Below are 15,670 nucleotides of genomic sequence, written 5' to 3' on the forward strand. Positions count from 1 at the left end.
ACATCCAATTTATTTGGGCTTAGAAAGGGAAAAATATTCACTATTAAATGTGAATTCTTAACTAATTCAGGGTGGAATAAGAAGATATCTCAAACACAATAGATTGAGGAGAAGTATACCATGGAAAGTGTGTGCTTTATGATTTTTTTTAATACTTAGGCATAACATTCCATATCAAATTTTACCAACATGCTGTTCTATAAATTCATTTTTATTTCATACCATAATTTTGTTTTCTGTTTCATGCTAAAAAGCTCATCACTCCTTCATAATTCTAGCATACAGTACCTGGAATATAAAGGTTTCATTCAATGTTGGCAAACTCCTTCCCCTGACATATAGCAGAACAAATACAGAAACATTTAGTGGTCTATTTTCTTAAGCTAATGCGCAAAAGAAGAGCCCCAACACACTGGCTTTTTTTTTTTTTTTTTCTCAACAGTGGCTTATCATCAGAATGATCATAGACACACACCTACTTGATACTGCACTACGTCAGGCAGTGTTGTCAAATTTCCACTTGAAGAGCTAGATCAACTTCTGAGGAAAGTGTATGGAAACATTCATTATTAACAAAAAAAACACTAATATTAAAATTATTCAGTCATTTAGCTATTGTTTAGGAAAAAACATGTATTAATCACCATAAAAACAAATTTTATTTTAATAAATAACAGTGGGTTTACCAAACGGTAGATTTTAATGTGTCAAGTTTTACGCAAAATAAAACTTTAACGAGGTGAAACCAACTGTTTAATATAATGCATTTGGCCCTAAAAATAATAGTACTTTAATAGAATTTAAAAAATATTTTCCAAAAGAAAAGTTCACTCCTTGAACATGCTTATTTATTCAGAGTACCAGTGATTGAAGTTAATGTTAAGTGCTTCATTTTTCCTGCAGATCTGACGTTGCACAGGGAATACACACATTCTTGATCATCACAATATCATTATCCCAGATTAATAATATTGTGAATGTAACTTCTATAGCAAACACAAAGTACAAAAAGAAATCAATGATACTTTTAATGGCAAAGAGAAACAAAGGTAAATATTGAAAGCATATCTCCTTTTGCTTCCAGGACTGACTTTGCTGACATTAAGCAAACATCTTTTAACTCTCCTAAAATACTCTCTACCACTGGATGTGAATCCACAGGATAAATATGGAGAATAAAGCTAAATTGTAAGAGCTAACTACAGACTGAATAATCAAAATAATCAATTATAACTAATACTGCTCTTGAAGACCAATCTAATGAAAAAAGTATCATTAGATATGGTGATAAAATACAGACCAATCTGTACAATCTAACATCTATCAACAGTAAAATCAAAACATACAACTTCCTTACAGAAAGTGTTTTATCTATATAATTATAAATGTTAAGGACTCTTGCATTTTATAAACACAAGATGGGCTCACTTTGATGATACCAATATTAAGATTTATAAAAATGCTTAAAAAACTTTTTTTCCACAAAAGTTTATACAGTTTAAAGCTATACACCAATCTATAAATCTCATAAAATGGAAAAAAAAAGAACCTTTATAAGATCACATGTATAAAACAAGAAATGAAATGTGATTTTATTTAAGGCAATACTGGGCTACTTCACAAATCACCACCTCAAATATTTACACTGCTCCACACTACTAGTTTCTATCACATTCACAAAGAATTTTTTAAAAATACCAAATGTTTAAAATCTTCAATGTAGTAAATCTTTATTCACATTTCCATTATATTTCATGGACTCAGTGTGACTAAATCGAATTAGAAGCAATGAAAAAAAACAAGAAAAAAAAAAAAAAAAACAAAATCAAAAACCCCTGTAGTATACAAAACTACCAAAGAATCTGCTTTAATTTCACATGAATGCCACCCAAAAATCCTGGATGGCAAATTTACAAAGCAGAGCAAAGTATTTATATAATGTGCTCACTTTGTGAAACATAATCTTGTAAATAAACGTTTCATGTAAAAAAAATCAATGAGCTATGGCAGAATCTCTAGTTTTAGTTCAAAAAGTTCTTAATTTAAAACAACGAACAGTCTTAAAAACTTGATCACTTAGTTAAAAATTAAAATTCCATATATAAATGTATGATTTAATAGTTTAGACTTACATACTGCTGGTGGCAGCAAATGATTTACAATAATAAATATGTACAAAAAAAGTATGTACAAATAATGAGTACACATGAGCAGTGACCTGGTGAAACATACCAATCACACAGAAAAATCAGGCTAGTTCATGGAAAGGGCAATTGGGTAATACAAATTTGAGGTTCAGCTCAACTATTTACAATAACTGAAATATCAATTCTGTTCCTCAAGTCCCATAGGGATAAAAAAAAAGTTTTACATGACAGGTGTCATGTTTTTTTTAAATTTTTTTCTTTTGGCCAGGTTAATTCATATCAACAACAAAAATTGAAAAATCTTCACAATACTATCATGCTTGATTGCTTCCTATTTAAAATAAAACTACGAATGATGTGTTTATAGCACATTAGTGATCAGTACTGCCCTCTGCCTGTGGTTTTCCCTATAATGGTTTCTTTCTTAACAGGCTTATCTGGATCATTTGAATGTACTTCAAGTTTTTTCAGACTGACGGTAGGTTTCATTTCCTGAAGTTGCTTTAAGACAAGCTCAGTGTAATCTTTAAGAGTCTTGTCTAGAACAATTTTGACGTTACTACTGCACTGAAGCTGTGATGGATTGGCAAACCTCACAAAGGTTTCACTTTCTTTACAAGAACACACATGATTCCCACTAGTCACAGCAGTCTTGTCAGTACTTTTTCTTGAATTTGAATGGGATCCTCTCTTAGTTCCACTATTTGCATGGTCTTTTTCAGTATTTTTCTTCTGCTTCACTGCAGACTCTTCAAGAAATTTTAGAAATGATACTTCAAATCCCATTGGTTTAAATGAGCTCCAGTCAAAAGATGCCGGGTGCTCCTCAGTGGTTTGAATTGCAACAGCAGTTTCTTCTTCTTTACGTAAGTTACTTAATGCCACTGCTAACACGGGTTCAGCTTTCTCAACCTTCCTTTTCTTATTCTGTGAGACATTTTTTTCTTTATTAACTCTCTTTAAATTACTAGTTTTTTGTCTTTCTGACTGGCTGGGATTACTTTCCTGAAAATCACTGCTTATATTTGAAGTGGTATTAGCTTGAGTCTCCACAGTGGCATTATCTTCATTTATTAATTTTGTAATAAATAATTCTGTTAACTCATCCATTTCATCTTTTTCACTTTTTTCAGTTTCTCTCTGTGGGATTGCAGTTGTTTCTGAGTTCTCATTGACTTCTGATAAGCATGTGTCAGAATCTTTAACATCACTCTTCTTACATTCCTGTTCAGAATTTTCCTTTCCTTCTGAGTTGTTGCACCGTTTGAAGACAATAAGAAGATTACGATGTTGTGCCGTAAATGCCTTAGACAATTTATGGCACTTATAATGTCTAATTATATTGCTTTCACTTGTAACAACTGAAGTACATCCTTTTATCATACATGGATACTGGGTTACAAATCTGCTTGTACACTCAGACAAGGCATCATTTCTAGCCTTTATAGAATACACATGTTTGCCACGTTTCAGAGAGTAAGGCTTATTTTCTTCAATCTGTATGATTTTTGCATTCTTGTTTTCTAAGTTACTCTTTTTCTTCCGTTTGGTCTTAGGCACTCTGATTCCATCCTTTCCAGACCTGCTATGCTTAGTTCCCCGGTATTTAGACTTTGATTTTTCTTGATTTGACTTGTTTGATACATTTTCCTGGCCAGGTGTTGATCTTCTTGGCCTAATTAAATGAGCTTTATGTTTGTCATTATGCTTATTAAAAATGTGTCGAAGGAGATTAGATCGAGTTGCATATATACGGTCACAGCCTTCACAGTCACATTTGTATACACCATCTTCTTCTGTTTTGCCAGTCTTTATCCCAATTCCATGGTCTGCCTCAAGATGAACAACATAGTTCAAGTATGTAGTAAATGAAGACTTACATTCTGATTGGTCACATGAAAATTTCCCAACATCCACAGAAGCAGTCATACTTTCAATTTCCTCAGGAGTCATTTCATGAAGTTTCATATAGTGCTGTATTAACCCAGTAATTGCTTGGAAAATTCGAGAACAGTCACTCACTTGACATCTAAATTCTTTCATGGTGTGTTTACTTTCTGTTTCTTCACTTTCTTTACCAGCTTCACTTTCCTCTTCAACTTCTGCAGAAAATGCAGGAAGATCTGATTTGTGTACAGCCTGGTAATGAAGAATCAAGTTTTGCTGTATTGTAAAGGCAGCAAAGCATCCCTGGTGAACACACCGATAAGGTCTGTATGGACTGTAGCTTGTTGGAAGTTCCACAGTCTGGGATACTGGCCTCTTTCCTTTTTTCTCCTCTTTTTCTTTCTTATGCTTCCTTACTTTCCGACCTTTAGTTTGTATGTTTGGAGCACAGTTTGTACTATGTTGGTCTGAACTAACTGTCATCACGTGTGAAGAACCTTCGGTTTTTTCAGGACTTTTTTTTTCAGTCGCTTGTTTTTCTGGGATTCTTACTATGCTACTAACAGTGCTTTCAGTCTCTACTCCCAATTGTAAAGGAGGATGGAATTCCTTTTTATTTTCTTCTGTTACAGCTGGTTGTTTTTTCACTTGCATAATTTGTGGAGTAGACATATTTTCACTCTGAGATTTTCTCCCATAAGGCCTTTTGATTTTTAATTTTACCATTTCTTCTGTAGTAAAATGATGTACCAACTGACAGTGTGCCCGAAGATTAGAATTTCTTGTAAATGTTTTTGTACATGTAGGTACTACACATTTAAATGGGGCAAATTTCAACTGATTCTTCTTAATTTCAAGAATCATCTCTGGAGTATACTGATGGATTTTACCATAGTGCTTAAACAGTGCATCCTTTGTCATGGCACTGTAACTACAGCCTTGGTTTTGACACACAAATGGTTTGTTAACTTTATCACTAACCTGAATGTGTATCACTTCAGAAACTGGCTGAACAGCTGTGACATTTGGAAGTGGTTTAGCAGGAGTGGGAGTCAGTGTCACGGATGTATTTATCAGGATACACTGGGATTCTGGAGATGACAGGTCATTTTCTAATTTTAATCTTTGTAAGCCTTCTAAAATTTCCTGTATTTGATCTTCCTTATTTAATACTTCAGCCTGTGCAATGTTATTTTTTGTTGGCACAACACTTACAAAGGAAGAGAACTGAGGAGAATCAGCTAATTTGTTATTCTGTACAGTGTTCACTGAAGGAAGCTGAGTATTATAATTCATTGGAGTATTCTGTGAAATCTCACCAGCCACCTGAGATCCATTTTTCACCTCAAGTATTTGAGAATTCATAGCAGTTTTAATAATTTCAAGAGTCTTTTCAAAGTTCTGCATAACATGGTCTTCAGAAATCTGCAAATCAGAATTTGCTGAAGTGGTACATGAATTCATAGTCATCATTTGGGAATCACCATTTTCAGTTTTTAAAGTTAAAGGTGCTAGAGTTGTATGGGACTCCAAGTTGGTTTTGAAATTCTCTTTTCCATCAGTCATAAATAACTGATTGTCAACATTTAGTTTCTGCGTTAGATTTTCCACCAATCGCTGAGGTTCGCAATTTGGAAGTACATTTGAATGAAGATTGGTTGTTGGGATCTCAATGCTCTTTGTTGTAAGTCCCATTGTTATTAAGTCACTTGTTATCAAATTCTGGGAAGCATTAGGTGCAATTATTGGAGGAGTAACTTTCTTTCTTCTCTTAGAAGCACTGTTCCCCTTTTTATTTAATTGATTGGCTCTCGTATTCTGAGGACCGCTGATAACTGAAACACGTGAATTGCTATTGGTAAAACTTTGTGAAACTGGCCCATTAGAATTAGGGAACGAACTAGAGCACAAACCATTTTCAACAGTCTTCAAGAGTAAGTCATTTGTTGGAAAAACAGGCAAACTGCTGCAGTCCTCAATGGAGGAAGTTTTTGAGCTTGGTGTTCTATTCTGATTGGTCAGCAGAGTGTTTGGGAGGCATGCAGTCTGTAACAAGGGTGGTGGTACAGTTGAATTTGGCATAATTGTTGCATTAACTTGTGTTGCATCAGAAACACAAGCTGATGGAACCACTTGAGAAAGCATTTCAGAACCTTCAAACGTACTGGGAATTCCAGCAGTTTCCAAGGCCTGCTTTATAATTTCACTTCCTTCTTGACTAACACTGTTATTATAGTTAGTTACTCCAGATCGAGGAAACGTATTGGATAAAAATGCTGAGCGATTTTCAGCAGCAAGAAGTTGCAGGAATGATGGATCTTTAAGACATGCATCTGGACTGAAGGTAGACTGTTGTGGTTGCTGCAAATTCACTGCATTTGCAGAGAGAATCATACTGGCAAGAAGAGAAGGCTGTCCATTACTCTGTAGAAGTTCTTGAGCAATTTCTGCCCCATCCAGTGGTTTACAGTAAGAACGCTTAGATAAATGTCCACCCAGTGATCTGGGATTGGTAAAAGCCCTGTAACACCTGCTACAAATAAATTTTCCATCTCTGATAATTGCAGGCCATTTAGCCCTTTTATTGTGCTTAGGTTTTCTTTCCTTTCCATTTGGACCCCGCCCTCGGTCTTTTTTAACTTTTTCAGACATAGACTGCTGAGCACTGCTGTTACTGAAGTCATTTGCAACATTTATTTGTGAAGGAAAGACTGCATTTTCACCGCTAACCGCCTTTAAAAAAGAATTAGTGCTTCCTTCAATTTGTGAGGAAAAATGATTTGTATTATTTTCCAATTGGGAAAACACAGAATTAGTCCCACTATCTGCTGGAGAAGGGAACAGAGACATCGAACTACTTTCTGCAGGTAGAGGAAGGAAGGGATCCGAGCCACTGTCGATATTTAAAGGCAAAACTGTTTTGGTTAGATCTTCCATTTGTGTTGGCAAGGTAGCATTAGATAAATTTTCCACTTGGGCACATAATATACCACTTGGTTCATTTTTATCCTGAGCAGATATATTTGGATTTATGACACTCTCCATTGAGGGCAATAATGGCGTTGACACACTTGACAAATGAGCTGGAAAAATGGATGGTGAGACATGCTGCAGTGGGGCTGAACAAGCAGGATTCCCACTGGCTTTGGTCTGTGGTGTAAAAAAAGCATTATTAGAACTGTTCACCTGGGATGGTAAAAAATAAACCAACTTTCCATTATTTGGTGTATTTAAGTTATTACATTTCTGAGCTTTTTTACTTTTGCGCTGCATTTTAAAAGCAGCATATTGGTCAGGGTGTGCCGTCTTCATGTGTTTCCCAATACTCTGAGAAGAATTATAGGTACGAGTACATCCCTCGACTTGGCAGCTGAATTTCTGAACTGGAGCTTTTGGAGGCACTGATGAGCTACTTAGGGTGGGCTGTGGTGGAACAAATGAAATACTTTCCAGTGTCTTAAGAGGTAAATTATAAAGATTGGATGATGCTTTGATATTTTCCTCACATTCAAATTTGGAGGCTGGTAAGGTGTTTTGAAATCCTGCCTGATTCTGTACGGAAAAGGTCATCAAGTCGTTCACTTGTCTTTCAAAGTTTTGTGGGGTAAGGTCTGCTAGTTTGAGAGTTTCTGAACTTACTAAAGAATTCGGAGCAATCTGGGCTTCATTAAAGCAACTTTGCTCTTTTCTTTCTTGAAAACCTGGCTGACATAAATCATTACAAGTCTCTTCAACTGAAGTATGTAGGTTTGTGGCCAATGGTCCACTTGTGCCTTCCACGGTTGAGTTTTCTTGCTTTCCAAAGTTATCCTCAATCCCCTGGTTTAGAGACACCTTAATTGACACAGCTACTTCACTGGCCTGAAGCAGGGATGTAGCAGAAATGTTTTCTAAGTCATTTAACACTGGTCCATTAGCTTGTGTAAGATCAGAGGCAGAAATCTGGTCTTGTTTGGTCACAGCTGATTCTTCTTTACTTTTTTCCAAGGCACCATTTCTGTCGATTGGTAAGCTATTTTCAGTGTTATTTTCTGAAGGAACTATAGATCTCTCTTTTTCAGTATTTTCTTCCATATTCTGATTTGTTTTGGAAGGCTGAACAGACTCTCCAGATACATGAAGTTGATCGTCAGTAGGTGGCACTTTTTCGGGAGGGGTACTGTGATCTTCTAGGTGCTTCTCCAGCTCACTCTGAGAACGGTAAACTTTACCACAACCCGTGAACTTACACGTAAAGGTATTATAATGCTGTGCTTCATGATCATACAGTAAGTAAGCTTCTGAAAAAATCCTGCCACATTTAGGAAACATACACTTTGCTCTAAAAACCTGATGTTCCTTTCGGTGGGTTAAAAGCTCTGCGTAACTATTAAAGCCGGCCTTACATTTCATCTGTATACAGATATATGGTTTACTGCCACAGTGCATCTGTAAGTGATCATTGAGATGAGTAACACTGACGAAGTGCCTTCTACAGTACTGGCAAATTACTTTTTTGCTTTGCATTTCAAGAAAGCGTTTGGCATCTTCATTATCTTTATGACCCTTTACATGCGCAATCAAATTTTTAAAGTACTTAAAACCTTTTTTACAAAAACTTACAGGGCAATTAAATTCATTAACAGGTACTGGTTTCTGGACTGGGACCACTTCTGGCTCATAAGACTTATCTTTGTCGTCATTCTCATCATCTGAACCATCATTGTCGTTAAATACTATGAAATCTGTTGAATAGAGGCTATTCTTCTTTATGGGTCGCTGTTCCTGCTTAGTCACAGTATTGGTCTTCTGATTCTCACTGGTAGTTGTGATCTTAGGAGGCCTTCCCAATCTTCTTAATGGTTTCATTGCTGCAAGTCTCTCTTTGCTAGATTGTTTAACATGCAAAGTGACATGAGGGACAAAAGTTTCTTTAGAATTAAAGTTTTTTGCACATATGGGGCAACTGTAAATTCCATCTTTGTAATGTTTCTGAGCATGTCGTACTATCCTATGACCTAGAAATTCTTTGTCACACAGCACACAGTATTGCATATAGGCTTGCCAATTCCTAAACCTAGCAGATATAAATCCTCTCTCTCTCAACTGTTTTATTTCTCTTTTCTTCTGCTTTTCATCACCAATGTCTTTAAGAAGCTCAGAATTAGCACCAACTCCACCTGAAAGTCCATTAACAGAAGTTTCTTTAACTTCATCCTGGTAGTCAACTACTTTTTCATAAACTTCACTGTCATTTAACTCATCAATTGAAGATACAATGGATGCTTCTTCACCCATTAATGCAAGACACTGTCGTTTTAAGGTTTTCCAATCCCAGAATTCTGGATCGAAGGGCCATTGAGTTTTCAATACAAGTAAGAGCTCACAGCGCAGAGAATTTGGTATTGGAAGGTTTTCTTCATCATATTTCTGGTCTGGCTGATTATACAACATTTCCACAGCATAGTATGCATCTACGGTAGGCTCAATAAGAAATTCACTCAGTTGGCAAGCACGTTTAACTTCCAGATCATCAGGCAACAAACATGAAATGGTCTTGCAGATAGATATTTTTACTTCAGTATTTTCTGAAGGTTCCAAGCGTAGAGCTTTTACACAAAGTTCTATACAGGTAGCGAGTCCAGCCCCCTCAGTCTGTGAAAAAGTGAATAGGAAATGTTAGTCTACACAAACTTCTGAATTTAGTTCTGAGCATCACAGACTGCTTTTTTCTCAATATTTAGTGATAACATATAAAAAGATACTCTTCTTTGACCTTTCCTATTCCATTTATAAAACAAGATAACAGTACTCATACTTCATGAACCTACAGTAATTTATTAAAGCAATTTCAGTATTTAAAGCATCTGTTTATAGTTCAGTATAATATCTGGGACAAAAAATGATTAGCAAATGTTACCATCAGCATAATTTCACTTCCTCAATATAGAGGAGAGACTCAACTCATTTTCTGGCACTACAACAGCAGTAAATGAGCCATTAATAAAAATTCAGCGTTTGTCTGGCTGCACAGGTGTTCTTGACCTAAAGCTGCTCAGAGCATTCATCCTGATTTTAGCTCCCCATGTGACATCCCAGTTAGGCCGTCACTACTAACCCTTAGTATGATGCTCCACTCTAACTTCTCTGTATGGCTACTTATGTATTTCAGAATTAAATATAAACCTTGTACCACAGAATACAAAAGGGCCATTACAACCTAACCTCTGCCTCATCTATTCTAATCCCACTTTCCAGACACCTACATAGCATATACTGAAGGCAAATTGGGCTAACTGTAGTTCACCACAAAATCTATTCTTTAATGTGTACTGATATCACTTTTTATACTTTTCCTGTGACTAGAAACATTCTGCCTCTTTGGCCATTACTACTTGAGTACCAAAACAGATTAGATAACTTCCTACCTCCATTTAGAACTGACATTATATTGTACTTAAGCAAATAGGTTCTCTAGGAAGTCTCAACACACTAAGGTAATACAATGGCTCATTTTATATTCCAAATATTTGTGTATTATCAACAGACTGTAAAATTCTTAAGGGCAGAGCTGTATATCTCTACAAGAGGTCTATAAAATTCTTCAAAAGGTCTAAAAGTGTGTATTTCGCTGATAAAAAGATTTATCCATTTCAATGTTCCATGTATTTTGCAGACTTCAGAATTTACACCTTGGCATGATGACTTAGTGGCTAAATCCTTGTCACACATGTGCCGGGCTTCCATATGGATGCATTCGTGTCTTAGTTGCTCTACTTTCTACCGAGCTCCCTACTTGTGGCCTGGGAAAGCAGTAAAGGATGGCCCAAAGCCCTGGGAAGCTGCATCCACATGGGAGACTAGGAACAAGCTCCTGGCTCTTGGCATCAGATGGGTTCATCTGTGGCTGTTGTGGCCACTTGGGGAGTGAATTGCGGATGGAAGATCTTTCTGTTTGTTCTTCCCTCTGGGTATCTGCCTTTAGAGTAAAAATAAATCTAAAAAAGAGAATTTAAGAAGAAAACACATATTTTAAAATTTTTTATGTGACTGACTATATGATAGCCTTTAACAACTCCTGGAGTTTAGAGGGTTATTAGCTAAACAAAATCACTCAAGAGACTTCCACTAGAATCTAGTCACTAGAGTTTAAAGTCTCTCCAGTCTTAATAATATTCTGTGATTTTAGGTTTAAAAGAAAATCTGGTCAACTTCATAAACTAAAAAAAAAAAAAAAAAAAAGAAAAGAAAAGAAAGAAAAGAATTCCATACAGTTGGAAATAAGATTTTAGCAATAAAGAACAATAATTATGTTGTATACTATCCATGTCAAGAGGCTGGCCTTGGAATAGGCCTACAGTCATGTGGTTAGGTCACTGGCTGGGATGCCCACCTCCCACACTGGAGTGCCTGGGAACAAGTCTTGTAGCTCTGCTCTCAATTCCAATTTCCTATTAATGCAGATTTTGGGAGGTAAAAGGCTCAAGTAGACAAGTCCCAGGAATCCATGTTGAAGTCTTAGAGGGAATTCCTGCCTCATATATTAAAACCAAAACTAGACTCTAAATTTCCCTAAGATAGTTGTTTTAAACCAATCTATAGAAAAGAACTGTGCTTAGTAAAATTGCTTATGATGAAAGGCATCATAGTTCAATTCAACAAGGTATCACCAGCCACATGGTGCTATCAAGCACCAAAAATGTGCCTAACAGGGCAGGCACTTAGTACAGCTTTATGGTACCTGCTGGCACAGCTGCATCCCATATAAGATGCCTAGGTCTATGTTTTAAGTCTAGTGCCTATTCCAGCTTGCAGAAAATACACTTTGGGAACCTAAGATGGTAGTTCAGGAGCAGAGCCCCATGAATCACATAGACGACACAGATAGTTTTAGGATACCAGCTTCAACCTTGCCCAACCCTAGCTGCTGTGGGCACCTGGCAAGTGAATCAGTGGATGTGGGATGACTTTACCTTTCAAATAAATAAATACTTCAAAAAATATTAAAGATGATGTGACTATCATAATGGACAGTTCAGTTTTTGTCCAAGTTTTCCCTTTCTTCACTACGGTCTATCAGCAGTACGGCTAAAGGCAGATGGTCACTTTTACCTAACTTCCTTTGACTCATCTGACGAAAAAGTAAAACTAGAAGTGGCATTGTGGCACAGTAGATTAAACTGAAGCTTGGGTTATTGGCATCCCTTATCAAGACTGTCAGTTTGAGTCCTTGGTACTTTTCTTCTGAATCATCTTCCTCCTGTTGATGCTCATGGGAGGCAGCAGGCACAGCCCAGGCACTTGGGCCTCAATCATGCATATGGAAGACCTGGTGGGAATTCTTGGTTTCTACCTTGGCCAGGCCTAAACCTGAATGTTTATTCTTTTGTAACTTTTTCAAATAAATAAACAAAATGATTATTAAAAAAATTAAGAGTGTTTATGGTTATCAGGTGACTAGGAGCCAAGTCAAACTTTATGCCTGGTTTGTGTGGCTATTAGTTAAACAATGACAAAATCTACATTTTAAAATTTGCACAGTAATTTCCCAAGAAACTGTCCTTCTCAGTCAATTGTTTTTTTTTAACTATAGAACTACAAGGTGTAAAATAAGAAAAAAAATCGGGATGAGTTAACAAGGTTGATGAACGAAAGCTGATTCATTCTTGTTCTTTACCCATAAAGTTAATGCGAAGTTATTTCAGGGAAGAAAATTACACAGCTAAGACTTACTGATACAACTATAGGTTCTCAAAAACATTTTAATGAGAATAGGGGAGTGTTAGGGAATAGGAATGAAAGGATCCCAGCACTTGGAGGTGGTGGATTGGCCAGTTGAGCCATTGTGCTGGGTCTAGCCTTTGAACTTTATAACCCTGCCTTTCAAATAAAGAAATAAATCTTTAGGAAGAGAAAGATTATGTTGAAACGACAACACATTTGGAAGTTGTTTTCTGTGTATAGTTAAATAGAAACCAACAGGGCCCATTGTGATGGCAAGTGGCTAAATCCTTCCCTTACATGTGCCAGGATGCAATATGGGCATTGGTTCATGTTCCAACAGCTCCACTTCCCATCCAACTCCCTGCTTGTGGCCTGGGAAAGCAGTCAAGGATGGCCCAAAGCCTTGGGGCCCTGCACCCATGTGGGAGACCTGGAAGAGGCTCCTGGCATCAGATGGGGTCAGCTTTGGGTGTTGTGGCTACTTCGGGAGTAAACCAGTGGACAGATCTTACTGTTTCTCCTTCTCTGTAAATCTGCCTTTTCAATAAAAATAGATAAAGAAAACAAACAAACAAAAATCAACAGCATCCCTACAGGAAAAACAATAACTTTATAAAATTTGGTTTCCGATTCATGAAAGCACATCTGCATTCTGTATCTGCATTCTTCAGTTTAATCTATAATCCATCTGTTTCCATTTTAAATTGTATTTCTATTTTTTTGATTTTGAAAAGTACTTTGATTTTGGAAAAATGTGTTTGGTCATTTTGATAAGTGTTTCTCATGCTTTAATTTCTATATTGCATATTTTGCAAATGAAAAAATTTTAAGTGCACACGACTTTATTTTTATCTAACTGAAAGGTGGAGAGACAGGGAGGGAGGGAGAGGGAGAGCAGTAAAGAGAGAGGGGGGCAAGGGAGAAAGGGAAGAAGGAAGGGAGAGGGGAAGTGGGAGAGGGAGAGAGAGAGAGAGAGAGAGAGAGAGAGAGAGAGAGAGAGAGACTCCCATCTGCTGGTTTACGCTCAAATGCCTGCAACAGCCAAGAAGTAGGGACTCAAATTCAGATCTCCCAGGCTGCCCACCCCCACATATAGCTGTATTAGAATCAGAACTCCAACTCAGGTACTCTGAGTGCAGGCATCCCAGGTGGTATCTTCACCACTACGCAGAAAACTTTCTTTCTCTAATTATTTTACCCGAAGTAGTATACAACTAATCCTACTACTATCTGCTGAAATTCACTCAGGCCAGATGGTTGAATTTTTTTCATAAATGTTAATGACTAACTCAAATATGACTTCAAATATGTATCATTCATCGCTGTATCTTAGCATGTTTAATCTTCTTGTTTTTTTCTGTTACAAATGCTCCATATGTTGTAAATATTGGTGGTGAACTCATCTTGAACAGTGGGGTCTATCAACAAGAATCCTAAAAGAACAATATGTCTCTCGAAAACAGTTGTACATTTGCTTCTGCAGATAGCCTGTATTTCCAGGAAAGGAATTCACCCTGACTTTCTTAAATATTACTTGCTTTGGCATCATGGCATCAGGATTTCTGAATTATAGAGCTAGAATATATCTAGCCTTTGTACCTTTATGAAGCAGGCCTGCAGAACTAACTTTTCAGAGGAAAAGCTTTCCTCCTCTACCCAGAGTCTAGTTAGATATATGTGAGGTTCGCTATAATCTATGCGTGTTAGACTGTATCGCTTTACAAATTTGGTGGTTGGAGTGGAGTGGGGTGCAAAGGCTCAGATTTAACTCCCAACTTGAAAGGGCCCAAGATCTTATCTCCAATTTGGACAGCTACATCCTGTCCCTCTGTGTGTATTGAAACTTGAACTGGGCTGGTATGAGGTATAGCAAGCTAATCCTCTGTCAGTGGCACTACCATCCCATATGGACCCTACTTTTTGAGTACTGGCTACCCCATGTCCAATCCAGTTCCCTGCTTATGATCTGGAAGAATAGTGGAGAATTACCAAAGTACTTGGCCCAGTACCCACATGGAACAACTGGAAGAGACTCCCTGTTCCCTGCTTTGTGTCAGCTGAGCTCTGGCTGTTGTGGCCATTTGGGAAGTGAACCAGTGGATGAAAGATTCTCTCTCTTTGTAACTCTTTCAAGTAAAACAAATAAAGAAAGAATACAAACAAATAAAAAAAACCTCTTGAACTATTTAAGAAACTAGAAGTAACTTCCAATCCACAACATGCTGTATAATATCCACTACTAGTTCAAGTAAAAATGATTTGTTTCAGCTTATCAAATACTTGTGGATATTTTACAGCAGAAGTTTTTTCTAAAGAATGTGATCTGCTTACTGCCAGGAGTAGAATTTAATCCCACATTCTTAATACCTTCCAAATTTTGAGAGATGAATTAGTCAAATGTCTAGGAGCAAAAATTGAAGGATGATAAATGTTAAGTATTATATATATTAGTTTTCTTCTGGCTAAAAGTAATTTCTTTCTTAAATTTCCTCTGTATCTAATGTCTTAAGGGACTAATAGTCACAGAAATCACTAAAAGAGGTGCCAAAATATCTTTCATGAAAGATAATTTATACATTGTAAAATTTTACAAAGATATCTAGATTATTCTTACCTCTGAATTAATAACCTTAATCAGAAAGAAAATGTGATATACCGTCTTCGTTAACAAAGAAAGTTGACGACACCTCTCTAGGTACACTTGTATAGATGGTTCTACCCTTTGCTGTAATTTACTCCAAAACAGAGTGAGTTCCCTAAAAAAAAAGTTTAAAAGATAAGTTGGAGCAGTAATGTAATTATCATGGACATCAGTCCAGTCATTGCATCTGAAATTAAAATTGGTTTTGATTCGACTCTACATGTGGAATAAGTTTAAAGGTCAGATAACAGAGCCTGATTTTCTAATAACCAAATAAAATCAGGACATCACT

General features: G+C 36.6%; 2 protein-coding genes across 4 annotated transcripts in view; both read right to left on the reverse strand.

Moving 5' to 3' along the window:
• LOC131479624 (jerky protein homolog) overlaps positions 1–15,670 on the reverse strand; it is a 151,164-nt gene that overhangs the window by 41,686 nt on the left and 93,808 nt on the right. The gene's annotated exons all lie outside the window — the stretch shown is intronic.
• Positions 1,737–15,670, reverse strand: part of ZNF292 (zinc finger protein 292) — an 82,375-nt gene continuing 68,441 nt past the window's right edge. For all 3 annotated transcript variants that reach the window (XM_004580404.3, XM_058660960.1, XM_058660965.1), the window contains 2 exons: positions 15,352–15,493; positions 1,737–9,668 (listed from right to left, as the gene is read on the reverse strand). In XM_004580404.3, the coding sequence (XP_004580461.2) occupies positions 2,526–9,668; positions 15,352–15,493 (7,285 nt within the window). In that variant the 3' untranslated portion in view covers positions 1,737–2,525. The remainder of the gene's footprint in view (positions 9,669–15,351; positions 15,494–15,670) is intronic.

Source organism: Ochotona princeps, chromosome 1 (assembly GCF_030435755.1).
Source record: "Ochotona princeps isolate mOchPri1 chromosome 1, mOchPri1.hap1, whole genome shotgun sequence".
In the NCBI taxonomy this organism is placed as follows: Eukaryota; Metazoa; Chordata; class Mammalia; order Lagomorpha; family Ochotonidae; genus Ochotona; species Ochotona princeps.